Source organism: Tursiops truncatus, chromosome 4 (genome assembly GCF_011762595.2).
Source record: "Tursiops truncatus isolate mTurTru1 chromosome 4, mTurTru1.mat.Y, whole genome shotgun sequence".
NCBI classification, from domain to species: Eukaryota; Metazoa; Chordata; class Mammalia; order Artiodactyla; family Delphinidae; genus Tursiops; species Tursiops truncatus.
Genome location: NC_047037.1, coordinates 13,623,541 through 13,639,824, shown reverse-complemented (window position 1 = coordinate 13,639,824; position 16,284 = coordinate 13,623,541). Strand labels below are relative to the sequence as shown.

The window sequence follows — 16,284 nt, the reverse complement described above, 5'->3', positions numbered from 1 at the left end:
GACTATACCAAAGATGAGTCAGGGATTTAATCAAAATTTAAACTTTTTTCATTAAGGTGTCCTTAGATTACCTTCGGTTTCTCCTCATATGATTGTCTGTCCCCTCTACTTTGTTTGTGGACAGGGCTCTCAAGAACTCTTTAGCCTAAGTAATCCATAGCTCCTGCAAGCCTTCTCTGAGGCTGTATTACTGTACACGGCATTATCACCTGCCCTCAGCCCCACCTGTTTTCTATCGGTCCATCATCCTGCAGCTCCATGCCCTTCCTAGATTGCTCCAGGTAACACTTCTGTCAACCTTGTGGTAGCCAAATATGAGATATCAGGACTCACTCTCATTTGTAGTTTTCAAATGCTCTTAATCTCTGCTTACTAGTGGCATTAGTACATTGTAGTACCTATTAGTTTAATGTTCATTTTTCAGTTAAATGGATGTGTCTAACATATTTATCAACATAAGTGTTTATGCACTTAAATCCCTAGAACTGCTTGTGCTTTTAGCTCCTAGAGAGCAAGGGACCATTCAGCACAGTGCTGAACACATAGGAGGTTTTCAGTTAAAACTAAATTAATGAATGAGTGAGCAAGTGAAAAGTAAATATACTAGTTTGCTTTTTGTGGTAACTGACACAATGCCATACCAAGTCCAGGTGTCATTGGGAACTGGGAGAATCAAAGGTGAACTTTGATTGTATTACATTACATTACAGCAGCAGAGGGTATGAAAGACGTGTTATAATAAACTGTATCACCAGGAGGAAAATGTGCCAAGAAAGGTACAAAGTGCAGAAGGACTATTTGATAACAGGACTCTTCTGTTAGTAAACCAAGTCCAGGTTGGACAAAATTCCTAATATGGAAATGCCAGTTTATTTCAATCCCTGTACGACATTTTGAGCCCTTAAGGTACCCTGAAAAAGAGATTGATTTCTTTTGCTGACCTCTATGTTTACACTGGAGCAAATGTTATATTGTCTGGTGCTAAAAATGAGACAGCAAATGTCACACAATGTTTAGTGTCCCAGGTGGGAAAGAAAGATGGAGAATGGGCACATATGGTTTGTGTTATAATCAGTTGTCAGTCCTAGCTCTAGAAACAAACAAAAAGTCATCAAAAATAATATCCTGTGGGAAAATTTATAATCTGAGAATCCTTATAAGTCTGAATATTTTTATTTCTTTAAAACTACATATAGTTACACTTAATGGTTGTTAGCACTGAGTAAAATATCTACATAGAAATATCATCGAATATTCTTTCTGAAAATAGCTAATATAACCTGCACCCACCTGACCCCAGAAGATTTCTTCATAATTTAAAAAATAGTTGTTGAATTATTGCTTGATGTTTTCTTTAGAAGTTAATATAGTCCCAGCTCCATAGTCATTTCGTAAAATGGTGTGCAGTTTTCATTCCTTTTTATCGTATGTGTTGACTTTCTCTGAGTTTTTTTTTCTTTACTGTAGATAATCGAAAGTGACAATTGTATATAATATTTAAATGAATATTTGCTCAGTAGCATGCATAGCTCAGTAGTACTTTTTGGATCCTTTCTGTGAGCTTCTGACTGTTAATCACAAGTGCAATATGATGTATAAGGTCTTCTCTGCCATACCAGGCTAGTTTTTCTTCCTTCCCTATCTTCTACCTGTATGCTGAGTACAAGGGTTCAAAACTCAGGCTGCACTTTAGAGTCACCTGGGGCAGAAACAGAGACACAGATGTAGAGAACAAACGTATGGACAGCAAGGGGGGAAAGTGGCTGGGTGGGGGTGTGGTGAGATGAATTGGGAGATTAGGATTGACATGTATACAGTAATATGTATAAAATAGATAACTAATAAGAAACTGCTGTATAAAAAATAAACAAAATAAAGTTAAAAAAAAAAAGAAATAGTACTGATTCCCCAACTCTACACCACCCTAGATTGTGATGTACATACCTGTAGGCGGGGACCCAGGTATTGGTATTCTTTTTAAGTCCCACGCCCCCTTCTCAAGTCAGAACCCCTGCGTTAGTGTTTGTTCCTTTTTGTGTTGACTCATACTTGCTCATATTCAATTTTGTGAAATTTTTTTACAAGGTGATATCTTTAATTTGGCAATTTAGCTTTAAAATTTAGTGTTTGTCTTCCAAAATATTGGAAGTACTTTTGACAGTGATTGCATTAAATCATTAGGACTGTACCCTGTAGATTACAGCATAATAAAAGTTCTTCCTATTTTATTGAGTTTTCTTATAGTGAAAGTTTTTGACTTAATTTGTACCTGCTTAATAGCAATAAAGTCACTATGTTTTCTTTCCTTTTTTATATAGCATCAAGTTCAAGTCCTCACTGTGTATGTTCAGGCAGATAACATCTATTGCTTCTACTTTATTCATGTAACCTGCAGTTAACTCAGAGAATTACATTTTCAGATGCTCAAGTCCTCACTCCTAGGGTCTTGCAGGACAAACAGGTGTCCATATCCACAGTACAGGAGACAGAGATGAGAAAAGCTATTGATTATAGTAGGGTTATATTGTAGGGTATTATAGAGAAATGATGATGCATTAAATTTTCAAGGCAGCAATTAATTTAAATAAATTCAGTCAATTAACCAAAGAGTAAGCTTCAGGACTTTTTCTTTTCTCACTCCACATGCTCTCACTGGGCAAACTTGTATACTTATTTGCATCCTCTACTATCGTTATGACCCCTGAATACATGTATCTGGCCCAGGTCTGTTTGCTGTGCTCCAGATCCAAATGTCTAGCTGTCAATGAAACATCTCCATGCAGGTGTTCCATTGACCCTACAAACACAGCATTTGCCTTTTCGAGAAAAAACTTATCATCTTTCTCCCTTGATCCCCCTAGTTTCCAACTTCTATCTTATTGCTACCAAGACAGAAACCAGGGGTTCATCATCCTAGACCAATCCCTTTCTGTCATCTCTGATATCTACAGTGATACCTACTTCAAATCCCATTCAAAAAAGAAAAAAAGTTTACATCCACCAGCTGCTAATTAAATATTTTATAGGCATGAGGGGGTGTGGATCTCCATCTTAACCATCTCCATTGTCATGCCGTAATTCAGACATTTCTCATTGTTCACCAGAGTGATGATAATATTTTCCTAATCTTATCATCAATCATCTCACAATCCTTCAGCTAACTCTCCATGCTACTGCCTTAGAGAGCTTTTAAAGACACAAATTGAGTCATGTCATTTTCTGATGAAAACCTTTCCATACGTTTGTTTTGCCCGTCTCATGAAGCGTGTACCGAGCTCTGCGTACCTCCCTGTAACAGCACTCCAGAATTCCTCTAGAGTCACCCTACCCCACAGCATTGCCCCAAATCTCCACCCGTAGGAATTACTGTAAAGTCATCGCTGCATCTCTTCCTCCTCCTTATCCCTTACCAGGGCCACCCTTTCTGCCCTGTTCATTTAACAGAAACCAGCACATGGTGTGATTCAACTTGAGCGTTATCTCCTTACTCATAGCACCCCCTTACATGATCCTCTTCATCTTGTCCCTGTGCTATCCCTTACACACATTTTAGTCACAGCACCAGTACATCTGATTACATTTAGCTGGAGTAGGCCTTGTTGAAAGCAGAAACAGTGTATTTGTGTCACCAGAGATTGAACATTGATGAGCAGAACGTCGACCTCTCCTCAATGATGATGGAGTGAATGATTGATAAAATTGCCAGTTTGTAATAATGCTTACAAAGTGAACTCAGCCACTAAAGTAAATATTGACACATCCAAGCATTTCACCATCATTGTTGGTGAAGATGTCCAACATGATCTCTGCTGTTCTCTCTGCTTAAAAATTCAAAACATTAAGGAGGTCCGGAAGTCTGCATGTGATATGCCTGAGTTAATCATCTGGCTAAAAGGACTTCTGCCCATTTGAGCCCCTGGCAACTGCAAAGGACAAAGGTTTAAATTTAAAAGGCTCTTGGCTCATGTGGTTTCTGAGTGCCTAGCTTGTGTTTCCAAAATTATCTCAAACATCATGTTCTCTGGGGACTTAATGACAGTTTGTAAAGAGTTTCAAACGCATCATGTTATCAAATAGTAATAATGTTAAATTGAGACTGTAATATCCATTGGCAAAATTACTTAGTGATATATCTAAAATGACTTACTGCCAGTAACATGATTATTCACTTAGACTCCATGGAACAAACGTAAACCTCTGAAAAGAAACAGTGTACGGGAACAAAATAAAATGAATTCCTTTTCTTATTTTTAGACTTGATATTATCTTGTTAGTTTCTCAGGACAGAATTTTCTGTAATATAATTGGGACAGATAGTGCCAGTGTTTGTAAATTATGACCACTGAGCATGTGGAGTTGCATTTTGTAAACTACGAGGACTTATTCCATTGCTGCTTCTTTCCTGCTGTTGTACATCAAAATAAAAACAAGCTGACATTAACAGCAGCCAGCTCAATAAACATTTTATCCAGCAGCTACAGTGTGCAAAGCACTGTGCTAAGGATATAGCACAGTAAAGTAATGAGTAAGGATAAAGAGGATAAAGTAATGAGTAAGACTCACAGCCTGTAATCTAGTAGAAGAGGCAGGTGAGCAGCAATGAAAGCTGATAGAAAGCAGGGTTGGTTGGTGCTATTACAAGACAACAAAGTGCTAAGATAGCACTTTTTTAAGCCACAATTAAACCTTTGCTTATTAGTAAAACAACTAATTGTTGTTTTACTAATTGTTGTTTCTCTGGAAACAACATGTCTGCATTTAAATTAATATTGAGGTGAACAGAGGATTCACTTAAAACAAAACCAGACAAAATGGTTGGTTCATTTCTGTCTTCTTCATTGCTTCAAGTCTGCTGTCTTTTCTAATCTGGGCTAATTGAATGTTTGCAAGCCCCTGAAATGAGTGTTGGTACTGAGGTTGGCAGCCCAACAGCTGTGGCTTTATGTGGTTCTTCCTGAAAGGCCAACACCATCAAAAATAGCAGGGTGGCTGGTACCAGCATAGTTTTGCCACTGCTGTGAGTTACTATCACTTTTCCATGTCTCAGTTCTGCCAGTTACTATCTATGGCCTTTTAAAAGCCATGAAGTTTCCTTATTTATAACATGAGCAGGTTGATTTAGACTTCGTAACATCTCTAAGGTTCTTTCCAGCACTAAAATTTTATGGCCCTTACTGTGAAGTTTTGACAAGAGCCAGGATGTTTTACTCTCTGGCTTCTCCACATCAAGTGGCCCAAGAGAAAAAGAACATATTCTTGGGAGTTAGGGAAGTACCTCACTTCTTTCTAAAATATCTCTTCTGATATTTACCCTTCACTAATGTTTCTAGACTCAATCTTGTAACTAACTCTGTATCATTGAACTTAAAGAAGAATAGCTATAGAGGACTTATGTGGGTAAATGAGAGGGCACACAGGTGGAGAGTTGATAGGACCTGTCCAGGGTGGGCACGCAGACTGCTGGAGACTTGGGACACAAGTGACTCTCCATGATGTAGATGTATGGGGAAGATACACAAAACAGATTATTCGGCTCATCAAGTACTACTCAGCCAGAAAGACAGAATAACAGATAAACTAAACTTGGACAAGTCACTCTAATTCCCTATGGCAGTATCTGCCCTGGTGTGCCCATGTTCTACACATATTATAATAGATTAAAATGTTAGAGTTCCATCTTTTAGATTCCCATTAGGCCAACAGACTATGCAATTTTTCAACATGTTTTTGGGTTATAAGCAAAATACATTTTACCACTAAAAACATTTCTGCATTTTAATTAGCACCCAAGCAGGGTTTTGTTTTCAGAGGGGGAAGAAGAGGTAGGGAGGGAAGATAAAAGTTAAAAGGTCTAAACAGGGAGAACTTTGCAAAAGAAGTCTAGAACTTTATACCAGTGAACCCTCTTGAGAGGGCAATGTCCAGATAGTACATGACTTCCAGTTTCCATGGCTCTCTACAGCCTGCATAACACCTAGGCTTAGTGCCCTCCACCCTCCCAGGGTCCCAAGGATGAGAAGGGTCAGTACTCTTGGGGCTTGGAAGGACCCACTGATATGCCAAGACCCAAATATGTGTTGAGTGCCTATCATGTTCCCAACACTGTGCTAAGCCCTAGAGATACTATTAAGAACAAAACATGAAATACACAGTTGGGACTACATTGAGATTAAAAGCTTCTGCATAGCAGAAGAAATGAAAAGGCAACCTAAGGAATGGTAGGAAATATTTGCAAATCACATATCTGGTAAGGGGTCAATCTCCAAAATATACGTCACTCCTACAATTCAATAGCAAAAAACCTAATAACCCAATTAAAAAATGAGCTAAGAATTTGAATAGACATTTCTCCAAAGAAGACATACAAATGGCCACCAGGTATATGAAAAGATGTTCAACATCACTAATCATCAAGAAAATGCAAATCAAAACCCCAATGAGTTATCACATCACTACCGTTAGGATTGCATATTGTTTTTTTTAAAAAAAAAGACAAAAAGTGTTGGTGATGATATGGAGAAATTTGAACCCTCGCACAAATGGTTGGAATACAAAAGGGTGCAGTAGCTATGGAGAACAATATGGAGTTTCTTCAAAAAATTAGATATAGAACCACATGACCCAGTAATCCCACTTCGGGGCATATAGCCAAAAGAATTGAAATCAGGATCTCAGAGAGATATTAGCACTCCCATGTTCATTGCAGCACCATTCATGTTAGCTAGGATGTGGCAACAACTTGTTTCCATCGACAGATGAAAGGTGAAAGAAAATGTGGTCTGTATATGAAATGGAATACTACTCAGCCTTTAAGAAGGAGATTCTGCAGTATGCAACAACATGGATGAACTTAAGAACATTATGCTAAGTGAAATAAGCCAGACACAGAAAAATAAATACTGCACGATTCCACTTATATGAGGTATCTAAAATAGCCAAATTAATAAAATCAAAGGAGAGAATCATGATTACTGGGAGCTGAGGGGAGGAGGACATGAGGAGTTGTTCATCAACAGGCATAAAAATTCAGTTAAGCAAGACTAATAAGGTATAGCATCGTACCTAAAGTCAACAATAATGTATTGTACACTTAAAACGTGTCAAGAGGATAGACCTCATGGTGAGTGTTCTTACCAAAATTTTAAAAAAGAACAAAACATGGAACACCCCTGCCTTCATGGAGTCACTGTCTAATGAGCTAGACAACAATGGACTTATAACATCACGTTATATCATTGCTAAGAGTTATACAGGATGTAAGAGCTTTCAATTCTTTCCTGAAAGATCGCAAGGTTTTTCTTAACCAGGAGAACAAGTACCAAAAGAAAATTCTGACAGAAAAAATCCACCCGCCCATATATGTTCCAAATTGGGCATTTCTCTGAATTTGGCCCGTGACCCACATGAGGGCACACGTGCGTGCATGTACACACATATAGAATTATTGAAGACTAAAAAGATGGAGTCTTGCTGCCAAACTTAGAACCACACACAACCAACTGATGACTTCTAGGAAGAAAATTAGAGTAGTGATTTGTGTTGCTTTCTGTTGAAAGAGAAGTGGATTCTCCCAATGTCATGTCAGCATAGGAGTCCTGGCTCTCACCTCTCAGAGGATCAGGTGAGTCACTCAGAGTACTTCAGTCATGTAAACAACTCTTATGCAAAAACAATGAACAGTGGAATAGGCTCTTTGGTCCTACTGTGCTTTTGCCTTTGGGTAAAATATTGTACCTTAGGCAGCAGTGGAAAGAGCTTGTGCTCTGGCGTCGGGGCAGTGATGGGAGGTGGGGGCTAGAGGGAGTGCGCAGTCCTGAGGTAAGATTCTTCCTCTGCCATTTATTCGCTGTGTGAACTTAGACAACCTACATAATACCTCTGAGCCTCAATGATTCCTTTATAAACTGAGGATAATAGCATTTATTTTTGCCTTGTGGGTCATTGTGTTGTGTAATGTGCTTGCCACGTAACTTAGGTGTTCATTAAACAGTAGCTATTGTTGTTAAGATCTGGTCATGATGAGACTTCAGGGTGGCATAGAGGCCAGCATCCTAAAGCTTCTTAGGGAAAGGGGCAGCCCTAAATGTGAAGCAGTCTAAAAATGAGCACTTTCATTTTAGAAGAGGATGGCAAGGAAATGGCATTCATTTTTGTGATGAAATTTTATGTGTGATGCAGATCAACATGTTAGAAGTAGGGGATTTGATTGGAAGATGAGAGTGTCCTCTTTCTCCCTAGTTTATATATCCTTTTCCCTGTTGTATTGCTAAATCTGTAAGTAGGAAAAAGAGTTTGAGCTATGATGTGCCTTAGTTTCTACACCTGAAAATTGGAGGTGTCATCTATCTTATTCGTATGGTTTGAAAGGTGAATGAAAATATATAGAAAAGCTTGAAGTTTTGATGAGGGAATATTAATAAATGTAAAGCATTACAGTGGCAACTGCAATTACAAAATGAGAATTCTCCTTTCCAGAAGTACTTGAGGAAGACAGAGAAAACCAATGTATTGTACTGCTGATGTCAAAGGAGTTGCTTCAAGGCCACAAGATGCTAAGAAATTGAATGCTTTCAGGGAAAGGAGCATTAATGATTTTGTTGCTTAAATTTTTTAAGTTGCACATGAGTGAGCAAAAGAAGTTTTATTCCAGGTGCCTTTGCAATCCAGTGGGTTTATTATATCCATAAGGCTATAGGATCAGTCTGTAGACTTCTGCTTTTCTTCCCTGCAGTAAAAATGATGTCTCTGTTCTTTCATCTCATCACCACTTAGGTTCTTCAGGGTAATAAGAGATAGAAGAGAAACACACCTGGTCCCCCTCTCAAGGGTATATCATTCATATTTCCCAGCTACATTGTTAGTTCAGCTTCGAGGGCCATGCTGCTTATAGTGGCCTGTGTCCTACTGTAAATGCCCCCAAACAAGAATAAGATTACCTGACAAAATTATGTCTCAGAAATTTTAAATAAAGTTTGCTTACTTCTTGCTTCCCCACCCTTCACTTTATACCACACACACCCATCCATACTCCTACACACATACCTGAGGCAGGAAGAGAATTCAAAGAACAGGGTGATAGCTACTCCATCTCTCAGGTTCAATACCTGCTCTAGGAGATGCTCGTGTCTGGCCTCCATACTTTAAAGGTATCTTCAGATAACCTGCACTATCCATTATGTTAGTGGATACTTGGTTTTCTCTTTAGTTGTGCAATTTCTCTTTCCTATGCTGCTATTCATGGTCAGATTTGTCTGTTTTCCATAAATGAAAGCTTCTCCTGAAACTTGGAGGCTGCATCCAAATCAGAAGAACTTACATATTTTGTTACATCACCATTTACTTTGAAAAATATTTTTTGTCCTATTAATTTAGCTTTTATAGTAACATAGTGAAATATTTCATGATTGACCACAAATATTAGACATTGAGTCTGTAGCTGTTATCATCACACTAAGATGTAATGATCCAGTCACAGTACCTCGAGTTCTGATCATTCCCAGGGACAAAGTGCCCTGTACTTTTGAATCTGGGTAATTACCCAGGGGTAGTCTGAGGACGCACTGTGAAAGATCTCAAGGAAGAAAAGGCAAACACTGCACACTAGTGCTCTGTGAACCTAACCACCATAATTCTAATTTTATTTGAGTGTCCTGTGGTCATAAATAGCTACCTATTTTCGTGAAGGTGTAATTCACAGTGGACATTTTAATATGTAAAACCCTCCCTGCTGGAAAGTTACAAACATTAATCAAAGTGCAATCTTAACCCCCCTCAAAGTAATGTAACAGAAGAGCAGAAAAATCACTAAAACAAAAGATGTGACATTTATTTTTACAAAAGCAATAAACATGAGATGGGTAATATAAACTTCATTCATCTGTGTCCTACTTCTGAGATCTGTTGCTATCTGAAACATTAGTTTCCTGTATCTAATTCCTTCCCTCTGTAATATAATAATTTAAAAAAAAAAGCATTTTGAATTGGGACCTTTTGTATTTCATTATTAGCATTGTGCCTGAGTCCAGAACCAGCAATTTGCATATTATTTGTTATTACCCATTAAAGTCCATGCAGAGTATACCATCACTAAATCAGAAGTTCATAATTGAACAAATGAGACCTGAAAATATGTTAAATTCATTTTTATAACAATTGAAATTTAATAACTTTAATAATTATAAGCTGTTTATGCATAAAATCTGCTGCCATATTTGCTATTACCAGGGAGGAAGAAATTTTCCTCTACCCTTCCAGGATCTTCTGGCTGGTCTAAGAATTAAATTGACATGAGACAGATTAACAGGAGAAAAGTCAAACAAAGTTTAATAACATGTATATATGGGAGAGACCCAGGAAAACTGAGTAACTTGCCAGGATGGCTGAATCCCTCACCTTAGGTACCATCTTCAGCTAAATACAAAAGGAGATTGGGGTAGTGGCTGGAGACTTCAACGGGGAGGAGGGCAATTCACAAGGAGATGGAAAAGCAAGTGTTTGGTAAACACTTGTTCTCTGGGTCATGCTGAAACAATGGAATACAGAGTGGACTCTGACCTCTGGGCTCTGTCAAGTTTCTCCCACCACACCTGGCCCATATTCTTTGAACTTACCTCTGGTGATGGCTCTATTCCAGGAACAGGACCTCTATCTAAAAATTTTTTAGGCAGTTAGGAGGCAGGTCAAAGTCTCTTCCTGAGTCTTTTGGGCCTTGATTTGTTTTCAAGTCAAAATAATCCTCATACCAAATAGACATTTGGGGGTGGCAAGTTTTGCTCTCCTACACTATCAGAATGTTGAGGACACATCAGAAATATCTTTCTAAAGTCACTGCAAGGAACAGCGTTTCTCCTCAGGAGTAGTATGAGCACATTTCCTATTTTGCCCCTCCTGCCAGACAACCTTGAACCATACTTGAGTCATAATAACTGTGTGAATATATATAAACAGAGTCCTAATACATCATTTTCCCTGATCCTGAGTTTTATTTATACAAATGTTTTGTTTCATGATCTTTTGGGTCACACAAACAAAATCTACCTGTCCTATGTAGTTTCTGATCTCTAGATTTTAGTCTAACACCCCTGGGATTACAAGTATACGTTTTTGTTGTGAGTCACCACAAAGCATGTGGGAAAAGGTGGAGTTTAATTAAAATAAATAAAATTATATGCTTATAATCAACAACCTGCAAGAAATTAAAATATTGATGACTCAGCTGTGATGAAATTAGGGAGGACTAAGCTATCTGTCACACCATCCTGTATGAAAATGTTTTCTGTTTACAACAACAATATCAAACCAAAGAAGAAACACATTGATCAACTATTCCCCCACCCACACCCTCCATCTTCAAAGTTATTTTCTTCCTAAAGAAAAATTCACAGAGATTCTATCTGGATTTTCTTTTCAAGTCCCAAATCCTTTATATGAATGTCTTAGTCATGTTATTGGAGACAGAATTCATGCTTAATTAGAATTTATCAGATAGTTATTATATGTCGCCCTCCCTGAGTTATTTTTAAGAGATCAAAATAGGACTCACATCTGAAATCTGACAGTAGTTATTGAAATTGTAGCTAAAATGCTGATTTAGGGGTGCTGACCTTGTATTGCTTATCTTGCAAAGCAGGGTCTGGAAACAGTTCTGATTTAACCTCATTGCACTAATTACTATAAACTCCTTCCATGAGTAGGATAATAATTGCCATTCTAATTGTTGCCCTAAAAGTGGAATAACTACAATGCAGCCATTAGATAATAATATATGATTGTCTTAAGTGTATGCATGTGTGCTGACATTTAAGGAGGTATCTGAAGTCAAGCAGTACCCATTTTTCAATGAGTATATGAGGATATGTGTAATAGTCTATTAAGATGGTAATATTACTCCTGTTGCACAAAAGTGTTTAACAATGATTATTGATGTGCGGTCTTCATAACATCTGAGCAGAAAGACATTGGAACACTGGCACCATCCTTTAGCTTAACGCTGGCTGGGTTGTTGTTGTTTTTTTTCTCATTCTGTCTTGTATTATAGTTATTTATGCCTCTTTATCATCTCCTCAACTAGAGTTTTCTAAAGTCAGGAATTGTATTTTATAAAATCTTTAGATTCAATATAGAGCCTAATTCATGGCATACACGGGCAAATCTACTTAAGAACCACCTGAATTTCATTTTACAGTCATTATACAAAAATATCCCTTTGCTCTCATAGCTGGTATGCCATATTTTAAAGAAATAATTTTAAATGGCAATAATCAGAGGAGGCACATTACCCAAAACTAAATACCTGCCAAAGGGATCTCTTAGTCCCCAAAAAGGCTCCTCGTAAACTATGAATTTAAAAAAATTTAATTCACAGTTTACAAAGAGTCTGAAATTTTAGCAGCCTGCATTTCGATATTCTGTCAACTGCTCCAGAATTGTTGGCATAGTTTACCTAGTATCAGGAACACGGAGCTAAACACATTTCAATATAATTTTAATCCATTGCAGTTTCCAAAGAGATACATTAGAATGGGTTTTGTACTGTCAATTGCCTCCATTAAAAATTTATGCAAATTAAAAAACAGATTGCAGACCTGGATATATTCCTGTATTTCAAGAAGTGGAAATACTTTGAATGAACTCTCTCACCTAGTGAGCTAATTTTAATTTGTTGATCATATTTCAAACAGAAAGTTAAGATTCATCTAGGAACAGTGATAATGCTTTTATTGTGGTGAGCAGATTAAATCAGGTAATGCAGTATCGTTTGTAACAAGTTCTTATGTTTTCTATAGGTGGATAAGCGGAGCAGCTGTAGTCAATGCATTTTATTCTTCAGGCAGAAACCAGATAGGTAAGGTCTACTCCTAAATAATTATTTAATATTTCTCTGTTGTTCCCAAGCGGTAGTGCTTTGCGTGACCAATTTATTATACTCCCCATAAAAGCACAGCGAGGCTGAGTTACGGATTTATTGAATATCCTCCTTGAAAGTAAATGCATCCATGTACCTCTTTTCACTATAATAGCAAAATTTAAATCAGTGTAAATCACACTAAGTAGTTTTGTTTCTTTTACAATATTCTCATTTATAGTTGAATGGTTTGTCTTATTTCTAACTACTTTTATTTTATTTTTAAATACTTTTTTAAAGTCCCTTATATCGCCATAAAGTTATATTAACTTTAGGACTTTCTAAGTGTCAGCATCTTAGGTAGCTTAACATTCCAAGAACCAAATTTTCAGAAATCCAATTTTTTTGTCGATTTTGTACACTGGCACTGGTAGAGATGGTCCTGTTCTTTATCATCTTTTTTTCTAGAAGATTCCAAGAGGCTCAGAAAGTTGAAAAGTCAATTATGCTAGGTTGAACCATATGAAATTTTATTTATTAACCACTTCTGATCAAAAAAATTTTATATGTTCCCTAGTAGTAGTATCACAGAAATATGCATAGAAATTAATACATGAGTGAATAATATAATGAATAATGAAATGGCTTAATATAACAAAGATATATTTTTTTCTCTTCCTGGGAATACTGCGACATCTTGAAACTCTCTCTTAAGTATCTCACAGATAGACCCATTTTTTCCCAAGGGTTTTTAGTATGTAGAAAGGCAACCAACTGATTCAGTACTTCAGTGGGAGTATTCTAAACAAACAGTACAGCCAGCTTCTCCAGGTGTACTCAGTCCAGCCCTTCATTTCTCAGTGTAGTCAAGAATCAAGAGGGAAGATAAAATTTGATGACACTTTCCCCCGTTGCCTTTATTTTATTTTTATTTTATTTATTTATTTTTTTGGCCACGCCACGCAGCTTGTGGAATCTAAGTTCCCCGACAAGGGATTGAATCCAGGCCCTTGGCAGTGAAAGTTGTTGAGTCCTGACCACTGGACCACCAGGGAATTCCCCCCCACCCCCATTGCTTTTAAACCTAGGAAGTGTTAAATTAAGAAATCATCCACATTTTCTTCTAGTATTTTTATAGATTTTTATTTTTGGAGCAAATCTTTAGTCTATCTGGAGCTTATTTTGGTACATGAGATGAAAATGAATTATGATCAGAAAAGTTTGTCTTTATATAACAAATAGTTAATAATTAAGGCATGTGTACTGGGTTAAAGTCAGTTAGTTTGAAGTCTAGGGTAATATATCTCCCAGCTAGTGAAATGATTACCTAAACCTAGATCAGAGCCTGTTTAATGATCAACTCAGAACCCATGCAGTCTATCTTTGTTATGTATTCCTAGACACCATTCAGACCTTTTCTTAGAAGCTCCATTATCTTGGGAGAGTCTTCACTTTGAAGACCTCTTGAGGTCTGTCAGTGTAAGATCTAGTTCATTGTAGACTTGGACAGAACAGGATAATTAACTTTTAATGGAATCCCAGGGCAAATTGAGGTGGCCTTGACTTGAATTCTGCATTAGGGCAGACTAAGGGATATTGCTTTATTTTAATCCAGCTCAGGATCCTATCAGACCTGACACTGATTCATCCCCATAAGAAGAGCCATACAGACCTGTGGGACCATTCTGGCATGTTCATCCTTTCATTTCTTCTCTAGAGCAGGTCCACCCAGTTTAGGTCAAGATGGGCCTAGTTTGGCTTTGAATTACCCCATAGCCCTGAGGCTGGCTCAAAATTGGTCTGCCTCAGAGATTTCCTGATCTGAGAAGACCTGGGAATGTTCTCATTTTGAATTTAATACATTCAAACCAAACAAGCGTACAGCAAAAGGAAAAAGAAGGTAAAAGGGTGCTAACATTTCACAAAGTAGACAAATATCCTCTGAATAGTCAAGAAATGGCTGTGATAAACATTCTTAATATATAAGAAAGACCTTTTAAAGATACTCAAGGTAAATTCATATGATGGAAATAAGAAATCTGAAAAATTGCTAACGTCTTTTCATATGCTTTTCATATGCTTATCTGCTAATAAAAGCAGTTCAGAGAAAGGGAAAGTGTCATGCAAGAGGAGAAATATTTGACATGTATACGTTTTCTCCTTAACAATTCATTTAAATCTCCAGAGTGGGGATTGTCTTAACTAAAAACAATTGAAGATCCAGATCTGTATCTTTCTTCTTGATAAAAGTGTATTTGTGTGTCTATCTATACCTAGAGATATAACTTTTGCAGCACTGTCTTAATGAGCTTGATATGATGTGCATTACATAATTAGAATTGGTATAGAATAACATGTCTCATAAATGATCCTCCCACCTTCACACAAATACCCTAAGCTAGATCACATACAATTTCTAATGGGATTGGTCTTTTTGTGTTATGGTGATAAATAACTTGTTTTATTATTGTATAGGGAGTTATTCATATTAGTAATTTCTACTGTTTAATTCAATTCCCACCACTTTTGTCATAACTCATAGTTACTCCATGGAGCTTTAGGAATCTTTCATGCCGTTAGGAAAGCTGTGCTTGCAAGTTTTGTCAAATGTTTCTCTGTAAGTTTCAGACACCACTCAATCATCCTATTAAACTTTCAAGTCGTTTCCAAGGAAATGATCAAGTCATTTGGGAAGTCTTACTACTGCTGCATTCTCCTTTTTCATTAACAAGAAATTTTTTTTAATTTTAGGAAATTTATGGATTATTTAGTGTACTCAGTCTGGGTGATCTATGACTACCTTGACATAATTAAATTTTCTAAACTTGTCTTAGTCATTCTTAGGAGTCTTATTTTCAGACTTGAGAATTAAGAGTAAATGTTTCTGAACATATTGCTATTTCATTTAATATAAAAAACAATGTTTAATTTTTTCCACCAAAATTGAGTTTATCTGAATGCACTCTTGAGCTTTATATCAAAGATTCTAAAGTCGAATTGCTTGCAGCCTTAAAAAAATAAACCAGGGCAGTGAGGGGCTGGGGGTGAGTAGAAACAGCCTTTTGTTTCATGGACCAATGACTTATTTAATTAACTAACTTGTTGACAATCATGAACATAAAAAATGCACAACTAAGCAGTTGGTTATTATCAAGAGTTGTGATGCCTACTAGTAACAGTGATAAGGCTAATGGGGAAAATCCTCATCATAGACATTTAGCTGACAGAGTAAAAGGAGAAATCATAATTTGCAAAGTTGAACCTGAAGACTAGTATTTAATATGAGCCATAAAAATCTTATCACTTGCCTGAAGAATGGCATATCAGGGTATAATTAAAGCAGCAGGATCTTTACAGTTAATGTTTAGTCTTGATAGCATATTTCATAAGAGCATTTTATATAATGGATGGATTTTAATCAAAGTACATAGTGTGGGAGA

The 16,284-nt window shown here is 37.0% G+C and overlaps 1 protein-coding gene across 7 annotated transcripts in view; it reads left to right on the top strand.

Moving 5' to 3' along the window:
- Positions 1–16,284, top strand: part of MME (membrane metalloendopeptidase) — a 90,370-nt gene that overhangs the window by 54,455 nt on the left and 19,631 nt on the right. For all 7 annotated transcript variants that reach the window (XM_073803693.1, XM_033855296.2, XM_019934134.3 and 4 more), the window contains one exon: positions 12,786–12,844. In XM_073803693.1, the coding sequence (XP_073659794.1) occupies positions 12,786–12,844 (59 nt within the window). The remainder of the gene's footprint in view (positions 1–12,785; positions 12,845–16,284) is intronic.